This window comes from Myotis daubentonii, chromosome 9, assembly GCF_963259705.1.
Source record: "Myotis daubentonii chromosome 9, mMyoDau2.1, whole genome shotgun sequence".
Taxonomy (NCBI): domain Eukaryota; kingdom Metazoa; phylum Chordata; class Mammalia; order Chiroptera; family Vespertilionidae; genus Myotis; species Myotis daubentonii.
Window position 1 is genome coordinate 23,319,992 of NC_081848.1, and position 27,490 is coordinate 23,347,481.

The 27,490-nt window shown below is 40.5% G+C and overlaps 1 protein-coding gene across 6 annotated transcripts; it reads left to right on the plus strand.

Annotated features, from left to right (window-relative positions):
• The first annotated feature begins 17 nt into the window (after positions 1-17).
• Positions 18-27,490, plus strand: FAM76B (family with sequence similarity 76 member B). 6 transcript variants are annotated; one of them, XM_059708102.1, is made up of 10 exons: positions 18-277; positions 1,840-1,904; positions 2,960-3,014; positions 4,109-4,264; positions 6,625-6,824; positions 9,846-9,893; positions 10,590-10,670; positions 11,328-11,463; positions 13,555-13,656; positions 24,924-27,490. In XM_059708102.1, the coding sequence occupies exons 1-10, from the start codon at positions 173-175 to the stop codon at positions 25,011-25,013; spliced, it is 1,038 nt and encodes a 345-aa protein (XP_059564085.1). In that variant the 5' UTR covers positions 18-172; the 3' UTR covers positions 25,014-27,490. The 6 variants fall into 6 exon arrangements, with proteins under 6 accessions (XP_059564085.1, XP_059564086.1, XP_059564089.1 ...); XM_059708103.1 differs by having other exon boundaries at positions 11,331-11,463; XM_059708106.1 differs by lacking the exon at positions 24,924-27,490 and adding an exon at positions 14,931-15,045.

Consider the following 27,490-nt stretch of genomic DNA (forward strand, 5'->3'; position numbering starts at 1 on the left):
CCGGGAGTCAGAGCGAATCCGCCTCTTCTCCCGGTGACGTCACAAGGTAGCGCGCAGCCGAGAACGCCGCGGCGCTAAGGCGGTGGCTGCTAGACAGCTCTGAGGGCGAGCCGTCTCCCGGAGTAGACGTGGGCGAGGGGTCGTGTTTTGTCTCCTAAGGCACTTGACCCGAATGACCGTTAGGAATGAAAGCGAATGCGAAGTTCACACACTGCACCGGTTCTCTGGGACTAAAGGCCAAGGAGGGCGTTCGCTTGACTCCGGGACGTCAGTCCAGGTGAAGTACTCACCTTCTGGCCAATAGCAGATAGAAAGAGGAGGGGCTTGACGATCTGGTCCAATACAAGCTCAGGGAAGGGGCGTGGAGGCCGAGCGTAACCCTTCGCGAACCCTCGCCCAATTGGATCCGGGAGCTCTCACCCAAACCTCGGACTGGCTGCTGGGGGGCGGGGCGAGTTTAAAGCGGCTTTCCCGCGCCCAGAGCGCCGGGCGCTGATTGGCCAGCGACTTCCTCCCTTTGTGGGAGCTCCCGGCGTCGCCGGGGTTAGGGGTTGGGAAGAGCGGCCGAGTGACGCAGAAGCTCGGCCAGCTAATCAGAGATGGGAAAGGGGGGCCAAGAAGGAAGCGGATCCTCTGCCGCGCAGCTAAACTGCAGCCAGCAACCCGTTTCGTCTCCCTCCGCCGCCAGCGGGGCCTGAGCGGGAGCGGCTGGGACGGCGTCACTGGGTGGGCTGGGGCGGAAGTGGAGGCGGAGGGAGACGGCGGCGTCCGCAGGGCTCGGGCTTCCCCGGGCAAGGCCCTGGTGGGCTTAAGGTAGGGGGAGGGGGCGGAGGAGGAGCCCGCGGCCCGGGCGGCGGCAGCGCCCGACTTCCCCGTAGGGCCCCGCCTCGGAGCGGGCGGAGGTGGAGGAGACCGAGGAGCAGGATGGCGGCCTCGGCCCTGTACGCCTGCACCAAGTGTACCCAGCGCTATCCCTTCGAGGAGCTCTCCCAGGGCCAGCAGCTCTGCAAGGTCCGTGGGCGCTGGGCGGCGGGCGGGTGGGGTGTCCTCGGCCGTAGCCTCCGGGAGCTGGGTGCCCGCCGAACTGCAGCCCCGCTCTGGGTGCTGGCGCCTCGGGGCTCTGGAGCCCTGGCCCCCACGCCCAGGGACCCGTTTCGTGCATGACCCGGGCGCCAGCTGCCAAAGGCCCCCGAGAGGAAGGCAATCCCGCCCGGAAGGGGTCCGGACCCGGGCCACATTCCGGGGTCCCGGGGGTGGGGCTGACGGAGAGAGACAGCCACCTGTCTGTGCCGCAGAGACCCTGGGCTGGAGATGTTTTGGTTTTTGGCTTCTTTTTTTTTTTTTTTCTTCCCCTCCTTTGCCTGGTTTACCCTCTCCTTCCACCGGGAGGCAGGGGACGGTTTTTGCACTTTCTTGCTAGGAACCTGAAGCAGCAAAGCTGATGGCATCCTCCTTCCCTGTCCAGGAAAGCGAAGCGACTAGCTTGGGAACAGAATGCTCTATGATTTGGAGCTCCTCCCAGCCCCTTAAAGCCGGGGTGCTGTCTGTGAGCAACGGTGCACAATAATGAGTAGTTTCGCATTTAAGCTGTGCTTGAAGTCGGCCCTGACAGCTTTTCTTAATTTATCAGTAGCATTACCCCCCGCCCCCCAACTCCATCTAATAAAGACAAAGACACCCATGCCTTCCCTAAGGAATTACACCGCTTGTATGATGAGTCGCCCCAATAAATCTTACGAATGTTTTAGACATTGCCTAGGTTAGATAATAATTTTAAACCAGAAAAGTGAAACTTGGGACTTTGAGAGAGGTACTGATCAATTCACTGTCTTACTACAGGAATGTCGGATTGCGCATCCTATTGTAAAATGTACTTACTGCAGATCAGAGTTTCAACAAGAGAGGTTTGTATAACAACACTTTTTGATAAAGATATTGTCTGTAAGGAATACTTGGGGGTTGTAACTCCACATTTAAGGTGTTTTTTAAAAAATGGTTTCGCTTCTTAAATGTTAAGTTGCGGAAGAGAGAATGTTGACAAAAAATTAATGGTTATTGTTTCTCTAGACTTCCGTTTGAACATGAGGAAATAAATTATTGTATGGAACATGTATAGACCTGCTAACAAAAAATTCAAATATAAGCATGTACTCTTAAGCTAAAAATATGGCACAATATTAGTGCTGACATGGACCTGAGGGAAGGACTATAGTGTTACCAACTATCTTCCAAGAGTGAAATCTAGGACTTTTTAATAGGTTGGTTCTTGTTAGAAAATTAGAGTACACGTTAGAGAGTAACCTAAGAGAAGAACAGTAATTTCTTCATAAATTGGTGTGGAATGATCTAGTGGAGAAGGCCATTGGGCTGTTAGGTAGGCACTGACTTATGATGCTCTGCATAAATAGTGGCACGTGTTGGTTTTGCAACAAGATACCAAACATTAAGACTCTTTGTTTTGTTTACCAAAAATGCACAATGAAAATGTATATAAAACATTTATCTTAAGTCAGTGGTTTTCAACCTTTTTCATCTCATGGCACATGTAAACTAATTATTAAAATTCTACAGCACACCAAAAAAGATATTTTTTGCCTATCTGACAAAAGAAAATTTTATTTCATTTACACTGGACAGTTATTGTTGTGTTGGCTGTTATTATTTGGCAATCTAAGGGAAAAGAGGTCATTGCCCCTGGCTAAGTAGTCAGATATTGCATGTTTTAAAGATTCTTGCAGCACACCAATCACTGTCTTCAGGTAATGGAAGAGGAGTAAATTTGAATAATAGATAACCCTAAAAAGATTCTTATGTTTGTATATTTTTAAAATGGTTAGTTTTTATTTGAGTGAGTTTTAAGTACTAAAGCAAGTTGTATTCTTTATCTGTTTTAAATCAGCATCATGCCAGTTATCTCTGAAAGCTACATAAATTTGATCACCTACAATTTCCTTTTCAGCAAAACTAATACCATTTGTAAGAAGTGTGCTCAAAATGTGAAGCAGTTTGGCACGGTAAGTATGTCATATATTTTCATTTCATGTTACTGTCACTGGTCAATTAATGTTTTACACAAAGATGGATCTTTTAAAATATATATGTAGTTCTTAAATATTTCAACATGTCAAAATATTTCAGGAAATAAATTTTCTGTAGACAGTCTGTGGGGAAGATGACAATATTTAAAAACAGTCATATGTGCATGTTTTATATATATTAACATACAGGGTGAAAGATTCAAATATAATTTATTCATTAAAGATTCAAATATAATAAACTGGTTATGGAGAACCTACTTACCGATAAAGTTGGCATAATCATGGTTTTTTCCCTTCGGAACCTTCAACAATTTTTATATAGCAGCACAATTCAGGCATTTACTCACAAAAGTAATGACATTATTCTAGTACAAATTTTTTTTATCATGTATATTATAGCAATTATTGGTTTATTACAGTCATGATTAGTCAAAGTGTAGGCCTTAAGGTTCTACAAAATCCTTAATTGTTTTTTGAATATCAAAAGAAAATCAAGGTATGCATATGCCAATTTTTTAAAGTTGAAAACTCACCTATAGTGTACATTCCTTGCATCATCTGTACCTGTATAAATGTTTTTTGAATAAATGGTATAGTGATTAACCTAACCAAGATATTAAATTAGTAGAAGTTTATTCCCTAAATACTGGATACATGAAAATTTTCTATCAGTGTGTACTTCTGTTTTCATTCTTTAAGACCTTTTACCCCGTAGTTAGTGTATTATATAACATACATTGCAAATCATAAATGTTTCTCATGATCTTTTTTAGCTATTCAATAGAGTAACAAAAAGTTCATAACTAGAAATAAATTTTATTAAATTAATGGAAACATCATAAACATTATGAATGTCATTGAATATGACATTTTACCATATGGTTTTCATATACATTATTTCACTTAAAGTCACATCATTGATGTTAACTGAGGACTTGCTATATTTAACAGAAAAAATTGTTTACCTATTTTTCTTAATTCCAGAAATTGTACATTGGGTATATTTTATGCAGCAGATTTTTAACATTTTTAAATGTCTCAGTTAAGAAAAATATATATCTGTTTTTCAGCCTAAGCCTTGCCAGTACTGTAACATAATTGCAGCATTTATTGGTACGAAATGTCAGCGTTGCACAAATTCAGAAAAGAAATATGGACCACCTCAGACCTGTGAACAGTGCAAACAACAATGTGCTTTTGATCGGAAGGAGGAAGGAAGAAAGAAGGTATGTTTTATTTATGTTATGACATATTCTGGAAATTAAATAAAATACCAAACAAATGGAGTCATTATAACTAATGCACTAGTGAGACTTGATGTATTCTTTGGGTCCCTGAAAGCAGGTAGTTAGATGAAAGTGTAGGAACAGTGCATCTTCTCTTTGCATCATATGTAGATAGATATTGATCAATTGAAATTACTGTACTTTAAAAACTAGTCTGTGATGGCTATTCTGTACTACTTGGTTATCTAACAATTGGTTTCAGAGAATTACTGCTTTTACATCCTTACAGCTACTTATTTGAAGTTACTGGTATGAAAAACTACCTGATGGCACATTAACATGTGTAATTCAAAGTTAGTCTTGTGCCTTTGATTTGGGGCTCATATTTTAAATCACTGTTTTTCTCTACCTATAGTGACCTAAAAAGTGTGTGTATGCATGTGGCATTCTTCTGATCAGCATTCACACAGGCCTCCTGTCTGTCAGTTTCAGTTGCCTTGGAAAGTGACTAACTGAGGAGCTCCCCTAGCTGCTCCCACAGCAATATATGTACCCTACTTATAAGAAGTGTTCCTCTAGCACTTTTTGGGTGAACAAATAGAAGCTAGAAACTTAATTTATTTTTATAGTTTTAGTCTTAATAATTTTGGAAAGAAGTCTCTTTTCCTCCCCCTTGACATGTATAAGTGATTCTTGTTACTTGTAGTAGTTATCTATATACATAAAAGCCTAAGCGACTGGCTGGTAGCTATCATGCACAATGACCACCAGGGAGCAGACGCTCAATGCACAGACATGGAAACATAGAACAGACTGGTGAATCTCAGGTGAGAGGAGGGAAGGGGGGAGGGGGAGGGCGGGAAGAGATTAACCAAAGATCTTATATGCATACTAGAGTTCCTGTGCACGGATTTGTGTACCGGTGGGGTCCCTCGGCCTCGCCTGCTGCGATCTGGCCGAAACCGGCTATCTGACATCCCCCGAGGGGTCCCAATTGCGAGAGGGTACAGGCCAGGCCAGGGACCCCACTGGTGCACAAGTCCATGCACCAGACCTCTAGTAGTCTATAAAGTTGCTGCAAACTTTGAGTTGGTGAATACTGAACCATTGCTCCTAAGGATAATTATAGGAATAGGTTCCTGCCTCTAGTCACAACGTGGCGATCAGCACATAATCTTGTTTTGTTTTGTGTATATTTCTGTTTAAAGACACCTTAATATATATTGTTGATTGATTAAATTGAGCTCACAGCAAACAGCATTAAAACTGCCTGAATGAAGCTTATCTAACACATGTATTTTCTGCATAAGGTACTTCACAGCCTTGTTCTTAGGAACACATCACATCACTACACTTTGGAACCATTGTAATCAGTGAAATTACTAATAAAAAGCCCAAAATGCAAAAAAAAACATGGCACTGCTAGACCATGAGAAGGACACTTGTTTACAGTATGAGAGCTAAAAGAAGGCAACAGATCGTCACCTTACTCAGCCTGTTGCCATCCAGCTACACAAATTGCTGCTCTGTGCATGTGCATGGATGATCACGAAAGTGCTGCAAGTTGACTTTAGGGTTATGTCTAAATTTCAGCAAGTAGGTGATGAATTTAAAAATGTGAAATCTGGCCCTGACCAGTTTGGCTCAGTGGATAGAGCGTCGGCCTGTAGATCAAAGGGTCCCGGGTTCGATTCCAGTTAAGGGCATGTACCTTGGTTGCAGGCACATCCCCAGTAGGGGGTGTGCAGGAGGCAGCTGATCGATGTTTGTCACTCATCGATGTTTCTAACTCTATCCCTCTCCCTTCCTCTCTGTAAAAAAACAATAAATAAATAAATAAATAAATAAATAAATAAATAAATAAATAAATAAATAAAAAAAAATGTGAAATCTGCAAATAATGAGAATCACTGTATATGTTATTCAAGCTCTTCTTTTTTGTATAAATTAATAGTTTTTGCTGTAGGGGAAAATACTTTGTTATTTTAGTAATTACACTGATTTAAGAATTAAAGTTAGTGTTTTGGTAATATTTCTTTGAAGTATATCATCAATTTTCAAAGTAATAAGAAAACAAGTTTCTCTCTCCAAAGTAATCAATATCTCAAAACTAACGGAAGTCTAGATATCATCCCTTATGACCAACTTTATGACTCCAAACAAGCATTTTCCCAAATTTCAGGAAAGTCTGAATTTTACTTCCATTTTGCAGCACTGTGTGTGTGTGTAAAAGCGAGAGAGAAGAAGGGGGTGGGGGAGAGGTAAATACAGCTAGAAGTTTAGCACTTTATATTACTTGGTTTCACCTATGGCCAGTTAATAGGTACACTTAATCTAATACAAATCTTTTCTTTAAAAAGGTTGATGGAAAGTTATTATGCTGGCTCTGTACTTTATCATACAAAAGAGTTTTACAGAAGACAAAAGAACAAAGGAAGAGCCTGGGATCTTCCCATTCAAATTCATCATCTTCATCTCTTCCGGAGAAAGACCAGCATCATTCAAAACATCATCATCACCATCATCACCATCACCATCGTCACAGCAGTGGCCATCACAAGTAAGTACTTTGAAATGTTTTTTAAAATCCTCCCAGGCATTTAATGCCAAATACTAGCTATGTGCTGGTTTCCATGGTACAGGGTAAACTTCTTGAGTGTCTATAGTTTCCCCACTTTATTCAATGTATTTAATTTGTACACATGGACTGTGTTTAGCTATTTACCATTATAATAAAGATAGGACATTTAGGGAATTTTATGGAGTCAAAATACAAGTGATGATTGCAGGTGATGATTTTTTTTTAAAAAAGCCTCGATTTTCTTTCATTTTTTTAAATTCTCACCCAAGGATTTTTAGAGAGAAAGGAAGGGCGAGAGGAAGGAGGAAGGGAGAGAAAGAGACAGAAACATCCATGTGAGAGAGAAACACCGATCAGTTGCCTCTTGTACATGCCCCTATTAGGGATGGAACCTGAAATCTTCTTGGTGTATGTGACCACATTCCAACTAACTGAGCCACCTGGCCAGGGCAATTTCCTTTCTTTTTTAAATTTTTTATTTAAATAATTGTTATGACTTTACTTGTAAAAATTATATTTACCTTTGTTACCATTAATTTGTTTTAGTTAAAAACAATTAAACCAGTGAGTAGGAAATGTAAATTCGATATTATTGAGAACCGATTGTAACACTATCATTAGTGACCATGATAGAAACATTTGAAATCTTGAAAGTTCTCAAAGTGTGAGAAGTAATTTTTTTTAACTGGTGGTGCTTTGCTGTATTTTTAAAAAATACATAGGAACTCTATTCAAATATAAAGAACTCCTTGATTTTTAAAATGGGAGGGAGTTATATAGTAGTAATAGCTTAACACTTAATGTCTGTACTATAAAGATGTTTAAGTGTGGTTTTACTCAGGGAAAAATCAAGAATATTGAAACACGAACACATATTTAAATGGAGAACACAGGAACATCATATACAGGTTTTCAGAAGAGTTCACTGTTCCCCCCAAATTTCTCTATGAGTCTAAAGTTCTAGATAGGCAAAACTTAATTTTATTTACAGAAAACATAAATTAGTTAGGAACACAATTAGTGATATATAGGAAATATAACATGGTTCTAATTAAAATTTGATTTTAAATCAAGGCAAGTATATATTAGATTATGGGGTATTATTGAGGCAATGATGTTGTTTACTTCAGGAGCAATTTTTTTCCACTTTCCTTACTTATTGTGTTGTGCTTTCTGGATGTAGCAATGCTAGACCGAATGGTGACTTTTAATATGGCTATTTTGAAGAAATCTTGTGGTCTTTATATCAGAATACCCCGAGGAGCAAAGGAACATAAATCTTTCCTTTTTCTGTTTCTTGCTTTAACAAAAAATATGACAAATGGTATCCAGCAGACCTACTCCTAAGACTCAGCCGAAGTGTCCCTTTCCTTTGTCCTTTACAGATAAATTGGTCTTAGTGTGATGTGAAAGGACACACTCAGAGTATGCTTATAAGATCAAATTCTATGACCGGAACTTAAATCTTTTAAAAAATCACAGGTTTCAAAAATAAAGGGAAAGAGGATGGGATTAACTTTTTTTCCTTTTGATTACTTAAGAAATGCAAATACTGTTTTGTCTTTGATGGATACAGACCTTTGACATGCAACTAACCAGTTTGTGGGGTCCTATCTTCAGTTCAGTAGATTAGAAAAATTATGAGGAGCATACATATTGTGAAATACAGTGATGGAAGGGGGGAAGGGAAGAAATTCTGGTCAATCTGGATCCAGAAATGGCCTACCTCAGAAAGTGAGGATGATAATTCTATTTCAGTTTAATCATTATTAATATGATAGTTCTCACTTTGAAATCTGGATAGTGCCATTAATTCACATGAGATTTTATGGTTTGCTACTTCTACTAATGAAGTTTTTTAAAATAAACAAAATGGCAACTGAATTTCTTAGGGTTGCCATACATTGCCACATGTAAGGAAAAACTCAGGTATATAGATTAGATGATATTTACTTAGAAGTGATTTTTAAGAACATGATTTGTTTTTTACTTTTGCTTAAAAAAACTTCTAGACTAAAACAATAGAAAAAAATTATACACAGACGTGTGTGTATGTATATATACATATATATTTATACATACACAAATAACTCATTAATCTTCAGATGTATTATATCTATTTTATAGATGAGGGAACTAAGGAATTTTAAGTACCTTGAAAAAGGCCACACAACCCAGGGCTTCTACGTCTCTTTTATTGTATAAATATATACGTAGTAGATGCTCTATACATGTTGAGTCAGTGAACTAGGGGTTAATGGAAAATTGGGTAATGTGCAAGGACGGGGGAAGTTTGTAGGCTTCATAGTGCATTATGAAGTGGCTATATTGATACTATGGCATAATGAAAGAGAAGTGGTATAGTACTAATTATAAGTAAAAGTTAAATCAGTTGTTACTATGAAATTTCCCAGTATTTCAGGATGACTTCTTCAGAGTACTGATTAAAGAAAGATCTAGAGACTTTGGAGAGAGTTCTTAGAAAAAGTAGGAAGGAAACAAAGACATTAAGATATTTCCTGGTTCAACTTGATACACTATTTTGAGCAACTTGAATTACTCCAAAGGAAGAATCTTCATGTAGGATTATTAGGAAGCCCTGACTCTAAAGGTAGAAATCTATCTGAAATAGTAAGGGCAGCCTAAGTATGATGATTCTCAGAGTTTATAATTATAAATCCCTTTTGTGGTGTTTCATGGTCATATCCTCCCACCCTTAGTATGATAGTAAATTGAATTTGGAGGTCCTCATTAAAATAAAATTCAGTCCCTGTCTTTGTACCTTTTTTGAAGAACTTAAGATGACTAGCAGTCATCTGATTAGAATGCATCTTATTAGAATGTGATTTATTCAATATATATTTGCTTAATTGAATATGCCTTTCTCTGAACAAGAGATTATAATAAGCATATAAAGTGTAAATTCATTGGGAAGAATGTTATTAAATGTAGATGTATTAAATAAATGTTGTTATTAGATGCCATTTATATATTTTTCAGAATCAGCAATCTGAGTCCTGAACAAGAACAGGGACTGTGGAAACAGAGGTAAATATCCTATATAATAAAGAGCTAATGTGCAAATGGTCGTCAACATCGTAATGGCTCAGACACTCAACACTGGTGAGAGAGGAATGGGGACCAGCCAGGCACAAATGAGCTCATGAGAGAGGAATGGGGACCAGCCAGGTTGCGGCCCAGGAGAGGGACAAGCCACCTGTCCTGTGGTCCCGGGCGCCTGCGGCCCGGGCAAAGCTGCCCACCCACAGTCCCCTGCGGCTGCGGCTGGCTAGAGGGAAGGAAGCCCGGGTCCCAGATGCCTGCAACTGGCCAGAGGAGGAAATCCTGGGCCCCTGGGTGCAGGACGAGGCAGAGGCAGTTAGGGGTGATCAGGCCAGCAGGGGAGCATTTAGGGGCAATCAGGCAGGCAGGCGAGCTGTTAGAAGTCAGTGGTCCCAGATTGCAAGAGGCAGTCGGACATCCCCCGAGTGGTCCCGGATTGGAGAGGGTTCCCCCTCGCCGCCGCCCCCCCCACTCGAATTCTGTGCACCCAGCCTCTGGTGTTAATATGTTTTCTGAAGTATATTGAAAAGTATTTTTTAAATGCCATTTCCCATTAACCTTGTTACTTAGGCTTTTAAAAAAATCAATGATGTTTGGTAATATTTGGGGGGAAGAAAAATAACATCATTTGGTGCCTCAGCCCTTTTTCCTCTAATTATTCTTATTAATGTTTGGTTTCAGCCATAAATCCTCTGCAGCAATTCAGAATGAAACTCCAAAGAAAAAGCCCAAATTGGAATCTAAGCCATCTAATGGAGATAGGTAAAAATGAATTCCTTTAGTGAAAATCCAACTTAGTTGAAAACAGTTATAGTTGATTGCCAGTTACTACTAGGTGAAAGAACAGAAACATGTATCTTCTACATTGACTTCTTTGAGTCATTCAGAAGAGTAAACATAACAGTTGAAAAATTTTAACTTAATTTTGGCAATAAGAAAGTGGCACTGAACTATGTTGTTCTATTTGGGAAATAAATTTGGGTTTTGAAAAAAGGAAAACAAATCTGCATAGAGAACATTCTTTTTATCTTAATAATTCTTCAATGAAACACAAATCTAATTGTGATATTTTAAATTGGCCTGCTTGGAAAATGTTTTTAGATGTAAAGTATTATGAACGTGACTTTGTTTTAGTTCATTAGCCAAAAGTTTGCTGATGTTACTGTACAAATTGGCTGCCTATTGCTTTACACTAGAAGTATTGACCCCCTAAAAGCTAATACTGAATTATATTTCTGCAGGTGTATGTAATGTGTGCCATTAGTAAGGTAATTTGCCAGTTGCATCCATTTCTGTCAGGTACATATTTTTTTGCATTAGCCTTAAGGATGTTTGTGGAATTGTCTAATTTATGCAATTTGAACACTTGCTTATTTTCCTTCTACTTCATTTAACTCTGTTTTACTTTTTTCTTTTTAGTAGCTCTATAAATCAGTCAGCAGATAGTGGGGGAACAGACAATTTTGTCCTTATAAGTCAACTGAAAGAAGAAGTGATGTCACTTAAACGTCTCTTACAGCAGAGAGACCAGACCATTTTAGAAAAAGATAAAAAGGTAAGTACATGGTTCACTGAAGCCTGGTAAAACTTACATTTTGACTCTTGCTTGATAAATGTGAATTTTATTAGACTTTCTTTAATAATTGGTAATGTTTGTTATACATGATTCTTGTAGGACACATAACAAAAGCCCAAATTGGAACCTAAGCCATTAGTGAAGATAGATAAAATAGTCTTTCAGAATTTTTGTTCTAAGAGTCAATAGAGAGCTAATTAGGATTGTAATAATTTCTGAACATTAGTTTTCAGTAAGCCTGTAATTTAAAATAGGTCTAATGTATTAATTTGAAAATGAGATATATATGGTATATTATGTGAATTCTTACGATTTAAGAAAGCAATTGAATATAGTTGGTGATAATCCAATCATGTATTTATTTCAGTCGAGATCAAATAACTGGTGAAAGTAAATTTGTGGTAATTTCCTGTGTTTTAGTCAGTGATTAGCATTACATGTCTAAAATCATTTTGTAAGAAGGAAGTATTTATGGGACTTGATCAAAAAGGATATCAAAATATGTTGCCTATTTAGTGAAAAGTTCTGACACTCTCTGGGTGAACTTGAGCGGAATGTTTTCACCTTTTTGGATCTCAATTTTCTCATTTTAAAAATGAGAGTGTTAATGCCATCACATGGGATGGTTGTTACTATTAAATGAACGTGTAAAGTACTTACCACAGCTCCTCGCATGTGTAAGTGCTCATAATGCTATTACTGTTCTAAGACTCAATAGAGACTCTCATCTTTGAGGGTAGAACCTACATTTGTACTTGTTTTATTGTCGTAGACTAGTTTATTCTATATCATATATCTTATGCAGTAGGAAAATATTACAAACTAATTTTAAAATTATAATTTGACTAGAAGCCCAGTGCGCGAAATCACACAGCCCCACCCACCCACACCAGTCTTTGGTTGTTATGGCGTTAGGGCCACAGTCCTTTTATAATATAGATTATAAATATGTACATGAATTACCTGTTTCTAAGTATCTATAGTAGTGCTTCAGTTTGAGCTAGCTTTTCCTCTGGCATTCAACAACTTTAATGTTACATTTTCCCATACCTTGATGGTTTAGCGGATCTAAATTTTTTTCAATACATTTGTACCTTATTTTAAGCAAATTCAGTATATGAAATTTAGGATTGACATAAGAAAAATAGAATAGTTGTGTCTTATTTTTTAGGGTCATTTTTTATTGCAGGACTTTTTATATTAGTGGGCTTTTATGGAAATTTGTTTAATGCTCAAAATCTCAGAGACATTTCTATTGCACTAAGATGGGTATATCTGTATTAACCCAGATAAAGGTTAAATAAAATGGTAAGTTTACTATAATAATGATTCCAAAAACCAAGTAGTAAAAAATTGTGGAATTTTGACTTTTTTAGCTACTTTTCCTTTTCCTAGCATAATTATTCTATATTAGTGCATACATTGAGTTTTCTGCTTTTGTTAGTGTTCCTTTTTTCTTAAAAAACACTAACGGGTATGGGGATTAGCAGTGATGTAAGGAAAGTAATAATTGTAAGTCTAAAGTAGTTACATATTTGCAGTTTTTCTTATAAATGTAAATCTAAGACAACCAAGTTATTTTCTTGAATTTATTTCACTTTATTTAGTGATTTCTAGAGCCAGCCTTCCTATTTCTAGAGGGCGAGGAATAGAAATATTGATGAGAGAGACAACATTGACTGGCTGCCTCCTGCACGCTGCCTACTGGGGTGGGGGATCCAGCCTACAACCCAGGCATGTGCCCTGACCAGTATTCAAATCAGTGACCTTTTGGTTCCTGGATCCACCCTCAACCCCTGAGCCACACTAGCTGGGCTAAAGCCCTTAATAGAAACAAAAAGGCAACTTTTCAAAAGTTTAAATGATGGTTTAATATTATTTTAACATTAAAATTATACTAAAGTAGACAATTTATAATTTCACAAAGCAGAAATTATAGATACGTTATAAAACTCAGGAAGCCATTGTTAACATCTTCCATTTTTATAATGAATTGTAGTTTATGGTAAAGAATATTGAAAATGATCTCACACACATAAACATATATATGGTGTTTTTTGTTTTTATTAGTTAACTGAACTAAAGGCAGACTTTCAGTACCAAGAGTCAAACTTGAGAACAAAGATGAACAGTATGGAAAAAGCTCACAAAGAAACTGTGGAACAACTTCAGGTAAGTGACATTATTTATATACACTATTAGAAGAGGAAAGCTAAACTTTGTTAATAGTATTCATTGCCTTTGACGGGTATTGGTATCCCCGTTTTATGCATATTTGGTGCATTTTCAGCTTTGATTTAGATTTCACAATAGTTCTTAATCCTACACCCATTAAAAGTTATTGCTTAATCCTACTCCCATTAAAAGAAATCACTCAATAGGGGATTCAATATTAATTTTGAAAACTTCTGCGTAAACATCAAATGAAATTTTTAGAGGAGGATGGCATTACAGTGATCATTGTAAAGCAAAACATTAAATATTGGATATGTGAAAACAAGGTCTTTAGTACATTGTGCAATTATTCTTCCTATTTCCTCCCACATAATGGGAAGGGAGATGGGTGTAGAAAACTAATTTTCAGGGCCTCAAGTGGAGGAACTTTACATTGTTTGCAGTGATGTAAGGCACTTGGTCAATCTCAAAATACTGACAAGTATATATACTCAGTTGGATTTTTATATAGCAAACAACTGAATGATGAAGCCAAGAGTCACCACAGTTACAAAGAAGGTAATATCTGATGTCTGGCACACTGAGATGGAGAGCATCCAAGCTTTTTCTCATCTAGGTTTCATAAATTTAGAAATTAGACCACATTAAATTAATTACATATCCTATTGGTTTATGGTCTTTCATTGTAGAATTAATCTTTGGGTAACAGGGTTTTCAGAAGTTTTAAAAGCATAGCACATGCCAGCACACAGCTTTAGACTCTTTTTTTTTTTTTTTTTTTTTTTTTTTTAGCTTTAGACTCTTGATGGGAGAGTGCTGCTTGGGAAGTAAGGATTTTGCCCCATTTTTTGTTTTTTGTTTTAAACAATGCAACACCAAAGAATATTTGCTGTGTCTATCTTTTGGCTTTGTATTCTTCATAAATAGCTTAAATTGTGTAAGATTAGAATTAGATTTAGGAAAACCTGTTGAAATTTGAAGTACAAGTTATCTACCCTTATCTCTGTCTACTCTACTCTTAACTCTTATTCTTTGTACTATTACAAAGAATTTTGAAGAGAAATCTTGCATGGAACCTGGCACATAATAGGCATTCAGGTAATTCTTTGAATGCGTGGTGATTTATGTAACTGCCCCTTTTCCTTCTGTCCTGGGAGATTGCCCATATATTAGATTTCTTATGCATTATTGTTTATCATCACCAGCAAGTATTATTTTTAGTGAACTGTGTTCACTAATTATTTTTATTTACTCTTATTTTCCTCATTCAGTTATTAATGTTGAATGATTACCTGGGAACAAAATCTTCTGTATGATGATCTCTGATCTGATTTAATGTGGTATAACCAAAACTCTGGAGTTAATCCAGAATGAAGTAACAGAAAAACTATGAGCAGTATTTAAATATGATAAAACTTAGTACTTCTGTTCAAAAGAGCAATTTATTGTCTCATTTTTTAGTGTATTTACAGTATTTACTATATTTACTATCTTTGTCATTTTAGCCTGATTGGCATCTTGATTGATAGCTAAGTTTTCATATGAGAGAATAATGACTAATATTTATATAGAAGTATGACATTTTCAATGTGAGTTTACATAGTCTATCATTTTTGCTCCTTAAGATAACTTTGTTATGTGGTATGAAACTGTGTTCACATAATTAGTTGGAAGTGACATAGAAACCTATATCTTTTGACTTTGATTTGACTGTACTTTCTCCTGTTCTATAGTTTTCTTTCCATCTCATGTTACTTAGATTTTATGTTTCATTCTTGTTATCAGACCACTTTCCCATATCTGGAGTCATTCTATTACAGCTAAATACCCTCTTTTAATCCCATTCCCTTTAGCAACCATGTACTAGTAGGTGAGTAAATATAGTTAACTCTTTGTCTTATCTTTTTGTGATAAGAAACTGAACCCTGTAGCAGGAAATTTACCTTATTCTATAATAGCTCTCAGAACTTTTTAAACTATCAAATCTGGGGAAAAAAGCATTGAGCATAACAAGAAAAAATTGCACAAAATACCAAAAACACACACCCACAAACACCCTAAATTATCTAAAATATCAAGAATAACAAATTAAAGCAGCTGCCTTTCATTTAGGAGTTGATGAAAGAGGATAGAGTACTAACATTTGAGTGCCTACTATGTAGGAGCTACTGTGTTTGGCTAAGTGTTTTATATGTTTACTAGAGGTCCGGTGCTTGAATTCGTACACCAGTGGTGTCCCTCGGCCTGGCCTGTGAGATGGGGCTGAAACCGGCTCTCCAACATCCCCTGAGGGGTCCTGGATTGCAAGAGGGCGCAGGCCAGGCCGAGGGGCCCCACTAGTGCACGATTGGGGTCGGGTAGGGACCGTGGGAGGGCTCCAGGGCATGTCCGATCCGTCTCGCTCGGTCCTGATCTGCTGGACCCCAGGAGCAAGGTAACCTGCCGGTTGGAGCATTTGCCACTGGTGGTCAGTGCATGTCAGAGGGACTGGTCGACCAGTCGGCTGTCTGCCCCCTGGTGATCAGTGCACGTCATAGCGAGCGGTTGAGTGGCCTTAGCATATTATTAGCTTATTACACTTTGATTGGTTGAACGGTCAACCAGACACTTAACATATTAGACTTTTATTAATAGGATTTAGTTCTTTCAACTCCTGTTATGGGGGGCGTGAAGTTTCTGTTTACCTGTGAAAAAATAGACTCCGGATTACATAGCAGATAAGTAGCAGAGCCAGGATTCAAAGCAGGATATGTGTGCTTCCTATTCTAGATAACCTTTTGGTTAGGCCAGCATTTCTAAACATTTGTAACTTAACTTGCTTAAGAGTTTTAAAATAATGTAATGGATTTTTAAGGGTGTGTAATAAAGAAGTTATATTAGCATATAAATTTTGAGTGCTTATATTTAAATGTTGCATTATAAAATATATTTTTGTACCTATATTAGAATAGACAGTTTGAGGCTTGTCTCCATTTAACAACTGATGTACTGTTTATTTTTCTGAAAGGCATTTTTTTAAACATAATTTATTGGCAATTGAATTTATTAGTGTCTTGATTAGGAGACTGAATATATAAGTACAGATTGAAAATTAGCTGCTATAGAATTAAAAAGGGAAAATTGCTATCATTACCGAATTTTTAATTTCTGGTATTTCATACTTAAAATGTGAAAATTATAAATTCATTTTTTGTTTCTTGATTAAGAGAAAAAAATTTTAAGATTAACTTTTTAATAATTTGTTATGCTTTTATATATATACTAGAGGCCCAGTGCACAAATTCATGCATCAGTGGGGTCCCTCAGCCTGACCTGCAGGATCAGGCCAAAACCAGCTCTCCAACATCCCCTGAGGGGTCCTGGACTGAGAGAGGCGCAGGGCAGGCCAAGTGACCCCACCGGTGCACAATCAGGGCGGGGGAGGGATGCAGGAGGTTGGCCAGCAGGGGAGAGCCTGTGGGAGGGCTCCAGAGCCTGTCAGGCCTGTCTTGTTCAGTCCCAATCAGCCAGACCCCAGCAGCAAGCTAATCTACCTGTTAGAACATCTGCCCCCTGGTGGTCAGTGCACATCATAGCAAGCAGTTGAGCAGCCTTAGCATATCATTAGCATATTATGCTTTGATTGGTTGAATGGCTGACCAGACAACTGGACACTTAGCATATTAGGCTTTTATTATCTACACTAATAAAAGAGAAACATGGTAATTGGCGTACGACCGCTACCCTTCTCATTGGCTAATCAGCGAGATATGCAAATTAACTGTCAGCCAAGATGGCGGCCGGCAGCCAAGCAGCTTGAAACTAACATGAGGCTTGCTTGCTTCAGTGACGGAGGAAACCAACGTTCCCCACCTGCCGCTGCAGGCCTCTGAGCCTGCAGTTTCAAACAGCCAGCAGATTCGCAACATTGTATGCAAAGGCCAGAAACCTACTTTCAGCCTGCTGAGGCCTAAGAGCTGGAGCCAAGCCTCAAGCTAAAGCTGGCCCAGAATAAAAAAAAGAAAAAAGAAAAAAAGGAGCGATTGGGAACTTCAGTCACTTCCAGCCTGAAAACAGCCCTCAGCCCCTCACCCAGACTGGCCAGGCACCCCAGTGGGGACCCCTACCCTGAATGGTGTGTGACCAGCTGCAAACAGCCATCATCCCCTCACCCAGGCTGGCCAGGCACCCCAGTGGGGACTCCCACCCTGATCTAGGACACCCTTCAGGGCAAACCAGCCGGCCCCACCCATGCACCAGGCCTCTATCCTATATAGTAAAAGGGTAATATGCCTCCCGGCACTGGGATCAGCATGACGGGGCAGCGCCCAAACCCCCTGATCGCCCTGTGGCTCTGTGTGACAGGGGCCGGGGCCACAACCTCCCTATCCAGCCTGCTCTGTTCGTGACAGGGGAAGGCGCCCCAACCCCCTGATCAGCCCTGCTCTGTGCCTGATAGGGGGGAGCTCCCCAGCCTCCTGATCGCCCTGCAGCTCTGTGTGTGACAGGGTGCGGCGCCTCAACCCCCCCACCCCACAGGCCCTGCTCTGTGTGTGACGGGGTAGAGCCATAACCTCCCCATCGGCCCTGCCCTGAGTGTGAGAGTGGCGGCGCCCCAACCCCCTGATCGGCCCTGCTCTGTGGGTGATAGAGAGCGGTGCCCTAACCCCCTGATCCGCCCTGCTCTGTGCGTGACAGGGGGGGAGCTCCCCAGCCCCCTGATGGGCCCTGCTCTGTGCGTGACAGGGGGGAGCTCCCCAACCTCCTGATCGGCCCTGCTCTGTGCGTGACAGGGGGCAGCGCCCCAACCCCCTGATGGGCCCTGCTCTGTGCATGACAGCGGGTGGCGCCGCAACTTCCCCATCGACCCTGCCTTGAGTGTGACAGGGGGCGGTGCCCCAACCCCCCAATCAGCCCTACCCTGAGCATGACTAAGGGTGGCATCGCAACCTCCTGATCCACCCTGCTCTGTGCATGACAGGGGGCAGCGCCCCAATTCCCCAATCGGCCCTTCTCTGAGCCCGACCAGGGGCTGCACCTAGGGATTAGGCCTGCCCTCTGCCACCCGGGAGCAGGCCTAAGCCAGCAGGTCGTTATCTCCCGAGGGGTCCCAGACTGCAAGAGGGCACAGGCCAGGCTGAGGGACACCCCCTTTCCCCCCCCCCCCCCCGAGTGCACAAATTTTTGTGCACCGGGCCTCTAGTATAGGATAACTTACAGATCTGATAGAGATCTCTTTGAAGCAAATTTGCAGACATATCCTTTTTCATGCTCTTCATAAATTTGTATTTTAAAATTTGTTTCTTAAGATACTTCTTTTTTGGCCAGTAAGTCTATTTCAGTTATAAATTAAATCTGTATCTAACAAATAATACTGCCATTTGCAACAGCATGGATCACTCTTGAAAATATTATGCTAAGGAAATAAATGTCAGACAGAAAAAGTCAAGACCCATATGATTTTACTCATATATGAGATACAAAACTGGAATCAACAAATGAATAGACAAGACAAACAACAACTCATAGACACAGATAACAATATGTTTACCAGAGGGAAGCAGGTGGGGAAGAGGTAGTAAAGGGGTAAAAGAGGTCAAATATATGGTGTTGGAAGGAGATTTGACTTTGGGTGGTGAACACACAATGGAGTTTTCAGACAATCTGTAATAGAATTATAATTATACACCTGGAACCTATATAATAATTTATTAACCAACTAGAGGCCCGATGCACGAAATTTGTGCAAGGGGCTCGGCCCCCACCACCGTGGCGGCTGCCTCTGCCTTGGCCCCCGCCCGCCATGGCAGCCGTCTCAGCCCTTGCAGCCCCGGCTTTGTTCAGGAGGTTGTCCAGTCTAATTGGCATATTACGCTTTTATTATTATAGATGTCACCTCAAAAATTTTAAAAAAGAAAGGAAGAAAACAATTAAAATCTACATTTGACTAGGACTGGTCAGCTGAGTAATAGGCAGTTGATCATGATCACCAACTGTCAGGCATTCTTAATGATTTGTCCTCTGAATTTCTCAACTTTAGTTTTAAGGAAAAATAAAAATCCTTTAAAATACATTTTTTTTAATATATTCTATCGATTTTTTACAGAGAGGAAGGGAGAGGGATAGAGAGTTAGAAACATTGATGAGAGAGAAACATCGATCAGCCGCCTCCTGCACACCTCCTGCTGGGGATGTGCCCACAACCAAGGTACACGCCCTTGACTGGAATCGAACTTGGGACCCTTTAGTCCACAGGCCCATGCTCTATCCACTGAGCCAAACCAGTCAGGGCCCTTTTAAATTCTTAATGGTTTTCTAAATTTGAAATTGAAATTCTTAATTACCACCTTAAATATTTAACAACCAAGAACAGAGAAATGCTGTTAATTATGGAGTCAAACATGAAAAAAACTTTTGATTTACAAATACAAGATTGTTCTAAGAATATTTGCATTTTGGAGGTCATAGGTATTAATTAGGGAGAGTTTGATTGGAAAAGAGTGGGGAAGTGAAAGCACAAAGCCTGCAAAGGTTTCTGTTTCATGAAACTGCTTTTAAGATGGTATGCAGAGAAGGCAGGGTGTTATGTTGCCATAGAAAGGCTAAAGTTAGAGTAGAAGGTGAAGCACTGAGGTTAAAATGGAGTCTACCTAAATAATAATAACTCTTGAGACTTGTGAAGGGAAATGGTTTGGAAATATAACCAGAGGATATCTTTTAAAACTAGAGGCCTGGTGCACAAAATTTGTGCACTTGGGGGCGGGGGAAGGGTGCGTCCCTCAGCCCAGCCTGCGCCCATTTGCAGTCCAGGACCCCTTGGGGGATGTCCACCTGTTGACTTAGGCCCACTCCCCGGGGGATCAGGCTTAAGCTTGCAGTCAGACATCCTTCTGGCAGCCAGGGAGCCCTTGGGGGATGTCCGACTAAAGGCTTAGGCCCCCAAGGGTCGGGCCTAAACTGTTAGTTGGACATTCTTAGTGCTGCCACGGAGGTGGGAGAAGCTCCTGCCACCATCACTGCACTGGCCAGCCATGAGCCAGCTTCTGGCTGAGTGGCACTCCTCGGTCTGACCTAAACCCTAGAGATTAGTACTTCATTTTACAACTTTTTCTCGGTTTATAGGCAGCAGCAAACTCAGACCACACAGTCGGGTGTGCAAGAAATGTTGCTTTCTTTATTGTTTAGTAACCAAACCTAACTTCAACTTCAGCCCCCATTCTGCCAAGTGAAAAACAAAAACAAAATATTATTTAACATAGGTTCCCCACCCCCTTCTCTGGAGTTGTACTTCCATGTCAGACAGTTTATATCTCAGGCAGAGGTGCCAAAGAACCGAGCAGAGTCAAGAACATCTGGACCTCGGTCTTCTGTCTGGGCTGGCCCCCACCCAGCTGCCCTTGACCCTCACCTCAGAGCTCAAGTCCATGCTGATCCCTGGTATATTCTCCTCATCTGGGCCATGAGGCCTCTTGAGTCCAATTTGCTCTCTCCCTCCCTCCCTCCCTGCCACCTTCTCTCTCTCACACAAAGAGCTATTGGGCTTTCTGGGGTGAGGTCCTCTGACACCTCCTCAGCCCCGTTGCATGGACACCATCTTGGTGCCTTGGTCACGGCCACAAAGCTGTGTGGCTGCTCTCAGACCCTCCGTCTCCTGCTGCCTTAGGGAGTGACTCAGTGGGAGGGGAGGGTCACAGTCCTTTTTACATGGCCGCCAACAAACACTCAGTGTTCCTTCCCTCTAGTTCTCCTTCTCCTCCTCACCCCAGTCCAGGCACGTCTATGTGCAGGGCAGGGGAGGGTGGGAGGCAGGCATGTCTCTGACCCAGCACACAGGCTTCCAGATCCACTGCTCCCCCAGGAGGTCTTCCACACTCTGGACCTCGACACCCAGAACCTGCCCCCTCTCAGCTGCAGGTCTTTGCCCACAGTGGTCAAGTCTGTTTAGAGCAGTGGTTCTCCACCTTGGCTGCACATTAGAGTCACCTGGGAATCTTTTTAAAATCCTGATTTCTGGGCCTCATCGAATTTCCGGAGGATGAGGCCCAGAAATCAGGATTTTAAAAAGTTTCCCAGGTGACTCTAATGTGCAGCCAAGGTGGAGAACCACTGGTTTAGAGGCTTGAAGTCAAGAAGTGCCTCTTTGTTCTCTGCTTTCTGGAGGCAGTCAGCGTGGAACATTCCTGCCTGGACTGGGGAGGGGTCTCTGGGTGTTAAGAATACCAGGAGGGGGAGCACAGACTCCTAGAGCTCTGAAATGGGAAAGGCAGCACCCCCTCACCTCTAACCCCAGGACGTTTCTTTAGAAGCAGAAGCCTCGTCCTGTGCAGGGGCCTGTGCTGGCTGCCTCAGTTTCTCAGCAACAACGAATTTGATGAACGTCTTTTCCCCACTGCAGTAGCTGTTTCATTTGTTCGTTCTTGCATTTTTCATTAGCTGATAGATCGCCCCTGTGGCTGCAACCTGTTGTGCCTGACTCAGCCAGTGGGGAGCTATGGGAGCTGTGCAGGGACAGGGGAAGTGGGAGGGGGGCCCGGCCTGCAGAGAGGGTCAGTGGTGCCTGCCCAGCTGTCTCAGAGGATGTGGCTTAGGTTAGGTCCTGTCCTTTGGCGACTTTAGGAGGGGAGGCCGTGTCCTCCGCTCCCCACTTTGACTCAGGGGTGGAAGTTCTCTTTGCTCTCTGGCCTCATAACTCAGTGGATCATAGTGGGATGCTGCAGGCAGGCAGCTTCTGCGGCTGCACACGGGTGCGGGCCTGCAACCTGGGACCCGATCAGGTCACAGGCGGCGGCAGGCAGCTTTTGTGGCTGTACATGCTGTGGAAAGGTGGCTTCAGAGGCTGCACAGAGGTGCGGGCAGGTGGCTACTGGGGGGTCGGGGTTGCCGCCTGACCTGCTCCCAGGCCCTCCTGCCCTCCAATCACCATGGTAATCTCGGGGCACAGGACAGCCACCTGTCCCGGGAGTCCGGTGTTGCGGCCTGGCCTGCGCCCAGGCCCTCCCGCCCTCCAATCGATCGCAGGGCACAGGCCCTCCCGCCCTCCGATAGCCATGGTGATCTCTGGGTGCAGGCCAGCAGGCAACCCTGGCCCCCGGGGTGTCGGGGTTGCGGCCTGACCTGTGCCCCGGCCCTCCCGCCCTTCCGATCTCAGGGCGCAGGCCAGCCAGCAACCCCGCCCCCGGGGGGACCGGGGTTGCTGCCTGGCCTGCTCCCGTGCCCTCCCACCCTCCGATCGCCATGGCGATCTTGGGGCAGCAGGCCAGCCGCCAGCCCCGGGAGTTTGGGGTTGCCCCCTGGCCTGCGCCCTGGCCCTCCAGCCCTCCGATCGCCATGGTGATCGCTGGGCGCAGGCCAGCCGGCAACACTGGCCCCCGGGGCTTTGGGAGTTGCGGCCTGGCCTGCACCCCAGCCCTCCCGCACTCCAATTGCGGGGGCAGGCCCTCCCGCCCTCTGATCGCCACATGGCGATCGCTGGGATCAGGCCCTCCCGCCCTCCGATCCCACCGCCCTCGGATCACCATGGCGATCGCTGGGCGCAGGCCAGCCGGCAACCCCAACCAGCTTTCTGATGGCAATCACCGGCTGAAGGCGGCCTTTGCCCACCCCCCAGCTCTTGCCTGCCGCCTGGGTTGCGGATCACCATTCTTCAGTCCTTCCCCTTTTGCCTCCCAGCATTGCGGCTACGTATGCAAATTAACCGCCATCTTTGTTGGTGGTTAACCGCCATCTTGGCTGGCAGTTAATTTGCATATTGCCCTGATTAGCCAATGGGAAGGGTAGTGGTCGTACGCCAATTACCATGTTTCTCTTTTATTAGATAGGATTCTGTTATTTTAGGACAGTGCTCAGATTTCAAACTATTGTCAGCACTCTCCCCATTTTGGCTCAGAAGCTCCGAAAGGATCTGATCATTAATGTACTTGTATATATGGAGAGTTATTACAGTGGGGACTTGACTTACGAGTGTCCCGACTAACAAGTTTTTCGAAATATGAGCCGTCTCTCGGCCGATTTTTTGCTTTGAGTTGCAAGCTAAAATTCGGGTTACGAGCCAGCTTCAGATACCCCACCGCTAGTTGGCGCAGCGAACGTCACAGTGAACGCCACAACATCAGCCCAGCATCACGTGTCTCACTCGTTCACTTTTTGATTTGACATAAGAGTAATTTGAGTTATGAGCTCCATCATGGAACGAATTAAACTCGTAAGTCAGGGCCCCACTGTATTTATTTACATTTCCATAGTCAGGAGATTACATAGGGAGATAGTCAAAATATGACACAGCACATTGGCTCAAGGGTAGTGTCTTCGTCAGTGGTGGATGCAACATTTGAATGAAATGCAAATTCAGTTCAGATCAATGACAATGTGAAATTCTGAATCTTTGAAAAAAAACTTCACCCTTTAATGAAACTAAAAATGATGATATAACTGCTCAAATTATATCAAAGCCAGCACAAAATGGCAATTAAAAGAACAAAAATAAGATTAGGAAGGATGGTTCTGATGGGTATTTTTTTAAGTATTGAATATCATTAAGCTTAGAGTCTTTGTGGCAAAGTAATAAAGTCAGCATTTTGCAAAAAGGACTTCTTCAGCTTGTTCTCTTAATTGGTGAGCATAAAATAAAAGGCTTTGTACATTTCGTAGGGAAATACTCCTTCCAGATCATCACTTGAGTCATTTGATCTTATTCATCATAAAATAAAACTTTTCACTTCATGTTTATATGATTAAGAGCCAAAACTTTTTTTTCTATTTAAAATGTTTATTCTTGTCCTAGCCAGTGTGGCTTAGTGGTTGAGCATCGACCTATGAACTAGGAGGTCAAGGTTCAATTCCCAGTCAGGGCACATGCCCTGGTTGCTGGCTCGATCCCCAGTAAGGGGGTGTATAGAAGGCAGCTGATCAATGATTCTCTCTCATCATTGATGTTTCTCTCCCTTCCTCTCTGAAGTCAGTAAAAATATATTTATAAAAAATAATAATAAAATAAAATGTTGACTCTCTTTTAAGCATATTCACTTTAAGTTGCCTGTTTTTTTAAATGATTAAATCCTTAGACAACAATTATATTGACATTTACAAACCAATCTATAATTTTCCATCTACATAGCCAGAGTTAAAGAGATGGATCTAAGTATACTCTTACTTAATTGTTAGTGTTTCAATGAAATCTTGTTCTGTAAGTGAAAAAAAAAGCATTAATTAAGTAGTAGTCTTCAGCATGTTTTAATATTTCAAATATTGTTAATCTTAAATCTTTTAAATGTTTTTGTCTCCCACAGGCCAAAAACAGAGAACTACTCAAACAGGTTGCTGCATTGTCGAAGGGTAAAAAGTTTGACAAAAGTGGAAGTATACTAACATCCCCTTGAGAAAGTTATTGATTTAATGCTTCTGCTGAAAATGTAAATTTGAAAAAATTTCAGTAAAGCCCTTAAATTCTGTGTAGTGAAAAAATATTTTTGCACACCAAATGAATTGGCATATTTCCTATTCACTTTTGTAACTGATAAGCATTTTTAAGTTGTAAAACATCCAAATAAAACTTCAACTGGTTTGAAGTAACTTTATATTATTTGATATCCAGGAACTTTTTTGCCAGCAATAGTATTAAACAGTTGTAAAGGAGTGCATGAGTAGTGCTTTTTATAAAATGTAACATGCAATAATAGAGTAGGTATGGTTTTAAGAAATCATAGCAGCAGGGTTTTGCTTTGTTTTTTTGTTTTACACCATGCTAATTTCAAATAAACAGTTTTCAATTTAGAAATACAAAAGCTTTTAAACAAGGAAAATGGTGAACACTGGGTTTTTTTTTTTGGTGATTGTTTTTTCACTTTGCATCAACATTGATTTAGGAATCATGGTGCTTTTATTAAATGAACTTCAGAGAATATGTAAATATGTTTTTAAATTTACATAATTAACATTAGTTAGTATACTAGTATTTTCATTATTGGTATAGGAATTAATGTTTATTGTACAGTACCCAAGGTAAAATGTGTTTTGTTTTGTATAAACTGTGGATTTTTACTTACAAGTGCCTTTTTGCCACCTAATGTTTTTATTTATAGGAATGTTGATCTTTTGTACATAGTTGTTTTAAAATCATGTTTAATAAATGTTTGTATATAAATGCATATGTATAGGAGCCTATTTCAAAAGGAAATCAAACTTGCTAGTAAAATGTTTGAGGTTGCATTAAGAACTGATTATGCATATAAACTTTAGATGATTTTATGGTTTGTTTCTGTGTAATATGGGAAGTTGTTGGTCATTGAATTCATTGAATTAGTCAAAATACTTCCCAAAGATTTAATTTTAAATCACTTCTGATAGAGTAATTTTATTTTTATGTGATATGGCTTCATGTTCATATTTTATAAGTTACATGTTTTGATTTATTTTTCTTTTATAAAAAATTTAAAAATTTATAATTTTTCTGCAGTGGTCCATATATATGCTTTCCTTATAATATGTGGTTATCTAAGTTAATATTTATGTACACCATACTTCATTTGTAAGTTTAAAGCAAATCTGGAAAAAATTAAATAACTTTTAAATCAATCTGTGACTATCTTTGAATAAATTGGAATCTTATTTAAGATTCAGGTACTATTTATAAGAAAATTATATAAGAGTCTTTAAAATTGTCTATAAAAGATTAAGGTAGGGTGGGATAGGTTATGGGAAGTTATTGACTAATTATATTCTGATCCATGTTTTCAGCCTGTAATGGAATTGATGGCCTACTTAATATATGCCAGTTCAGACTTGTATTTAAATTTTAAAACATCAGGCATTGCTAGTATATTGGATAGAATGGGAGAGTTCTTTCTCTTAGGAATTTATGAGCAGGGTAAATTTGTTTGAAGTAAACTGATTATTAAATTTGTCAATTTTGGAAAGGTTTGTTTTTAAGCAAGCAATGATTATGAATCTCATCAAAGGTCATCTTTTCTCAGAACACAGAATAATTGTAATTGTAATATGACTCATGTTTCAGTAGATTATTCCTATGGTCATTCATTATAAAGTAATATAAAATAATTCCTTGCCAAATTTGAAAACATAATCTAGGGTAATTTTCAAGTGATAGCAAAAGACTGAATCTGTAAGACTTGGAAGAACTAAACCAGTTTATTTTTATGAGATCCTTATATGTAATGTTCTTCATAAATTTCAGTACTTTGAACAATGCTAGATACTGCCTCCTTATCACAGATTTTAATATTTTATATTCTGATTATAGTCATTTGACAATCCACTGTGGTTATTATGGTTTTAAATTAAGATGTATAGTAGTTCTTACACCTTTTTGGAGCTGCTGCAAAGGATTCCCACTTTTTTAGGTAACATTGAAAATTGAAAATCAATCTAAATAATTAAACTTTGCTAAAATCTTTTAGGGGTTTCACAGTATTTAGCACTAATTAAATGCCCTCTCTTTATCCCATGACTTTATTTTATCACTTAAAATTATTTCAGTTGTATTAGCAATTGAGTCCCAGTCCCGGATCTATAGTGTATTGACATAATGAGCTGATATTCTTTAAATGTGGACCTGTAAGGAGATACTATGGTGTGCTGTATTGTGCTTTTTAGCCTGTTTTCAGCTATTAGCATTTACCAGTGTGGATCATTTTGGCTCAAGCTATTTATGTATTAATAGCCTGTGAATATTACAGTCCTTTTTAGATTGTATTGGTCTAAATATGCATTCTGAGGTGAACCTGTTAAGCTGTTCACATGTATAGACTTAAAATACTGTACTTGTACACATCCAACTGTTGACATTTTGTACTTTTTTCTAAATCTAATATTTCACAATAAAACTTGTCAAAAGCTT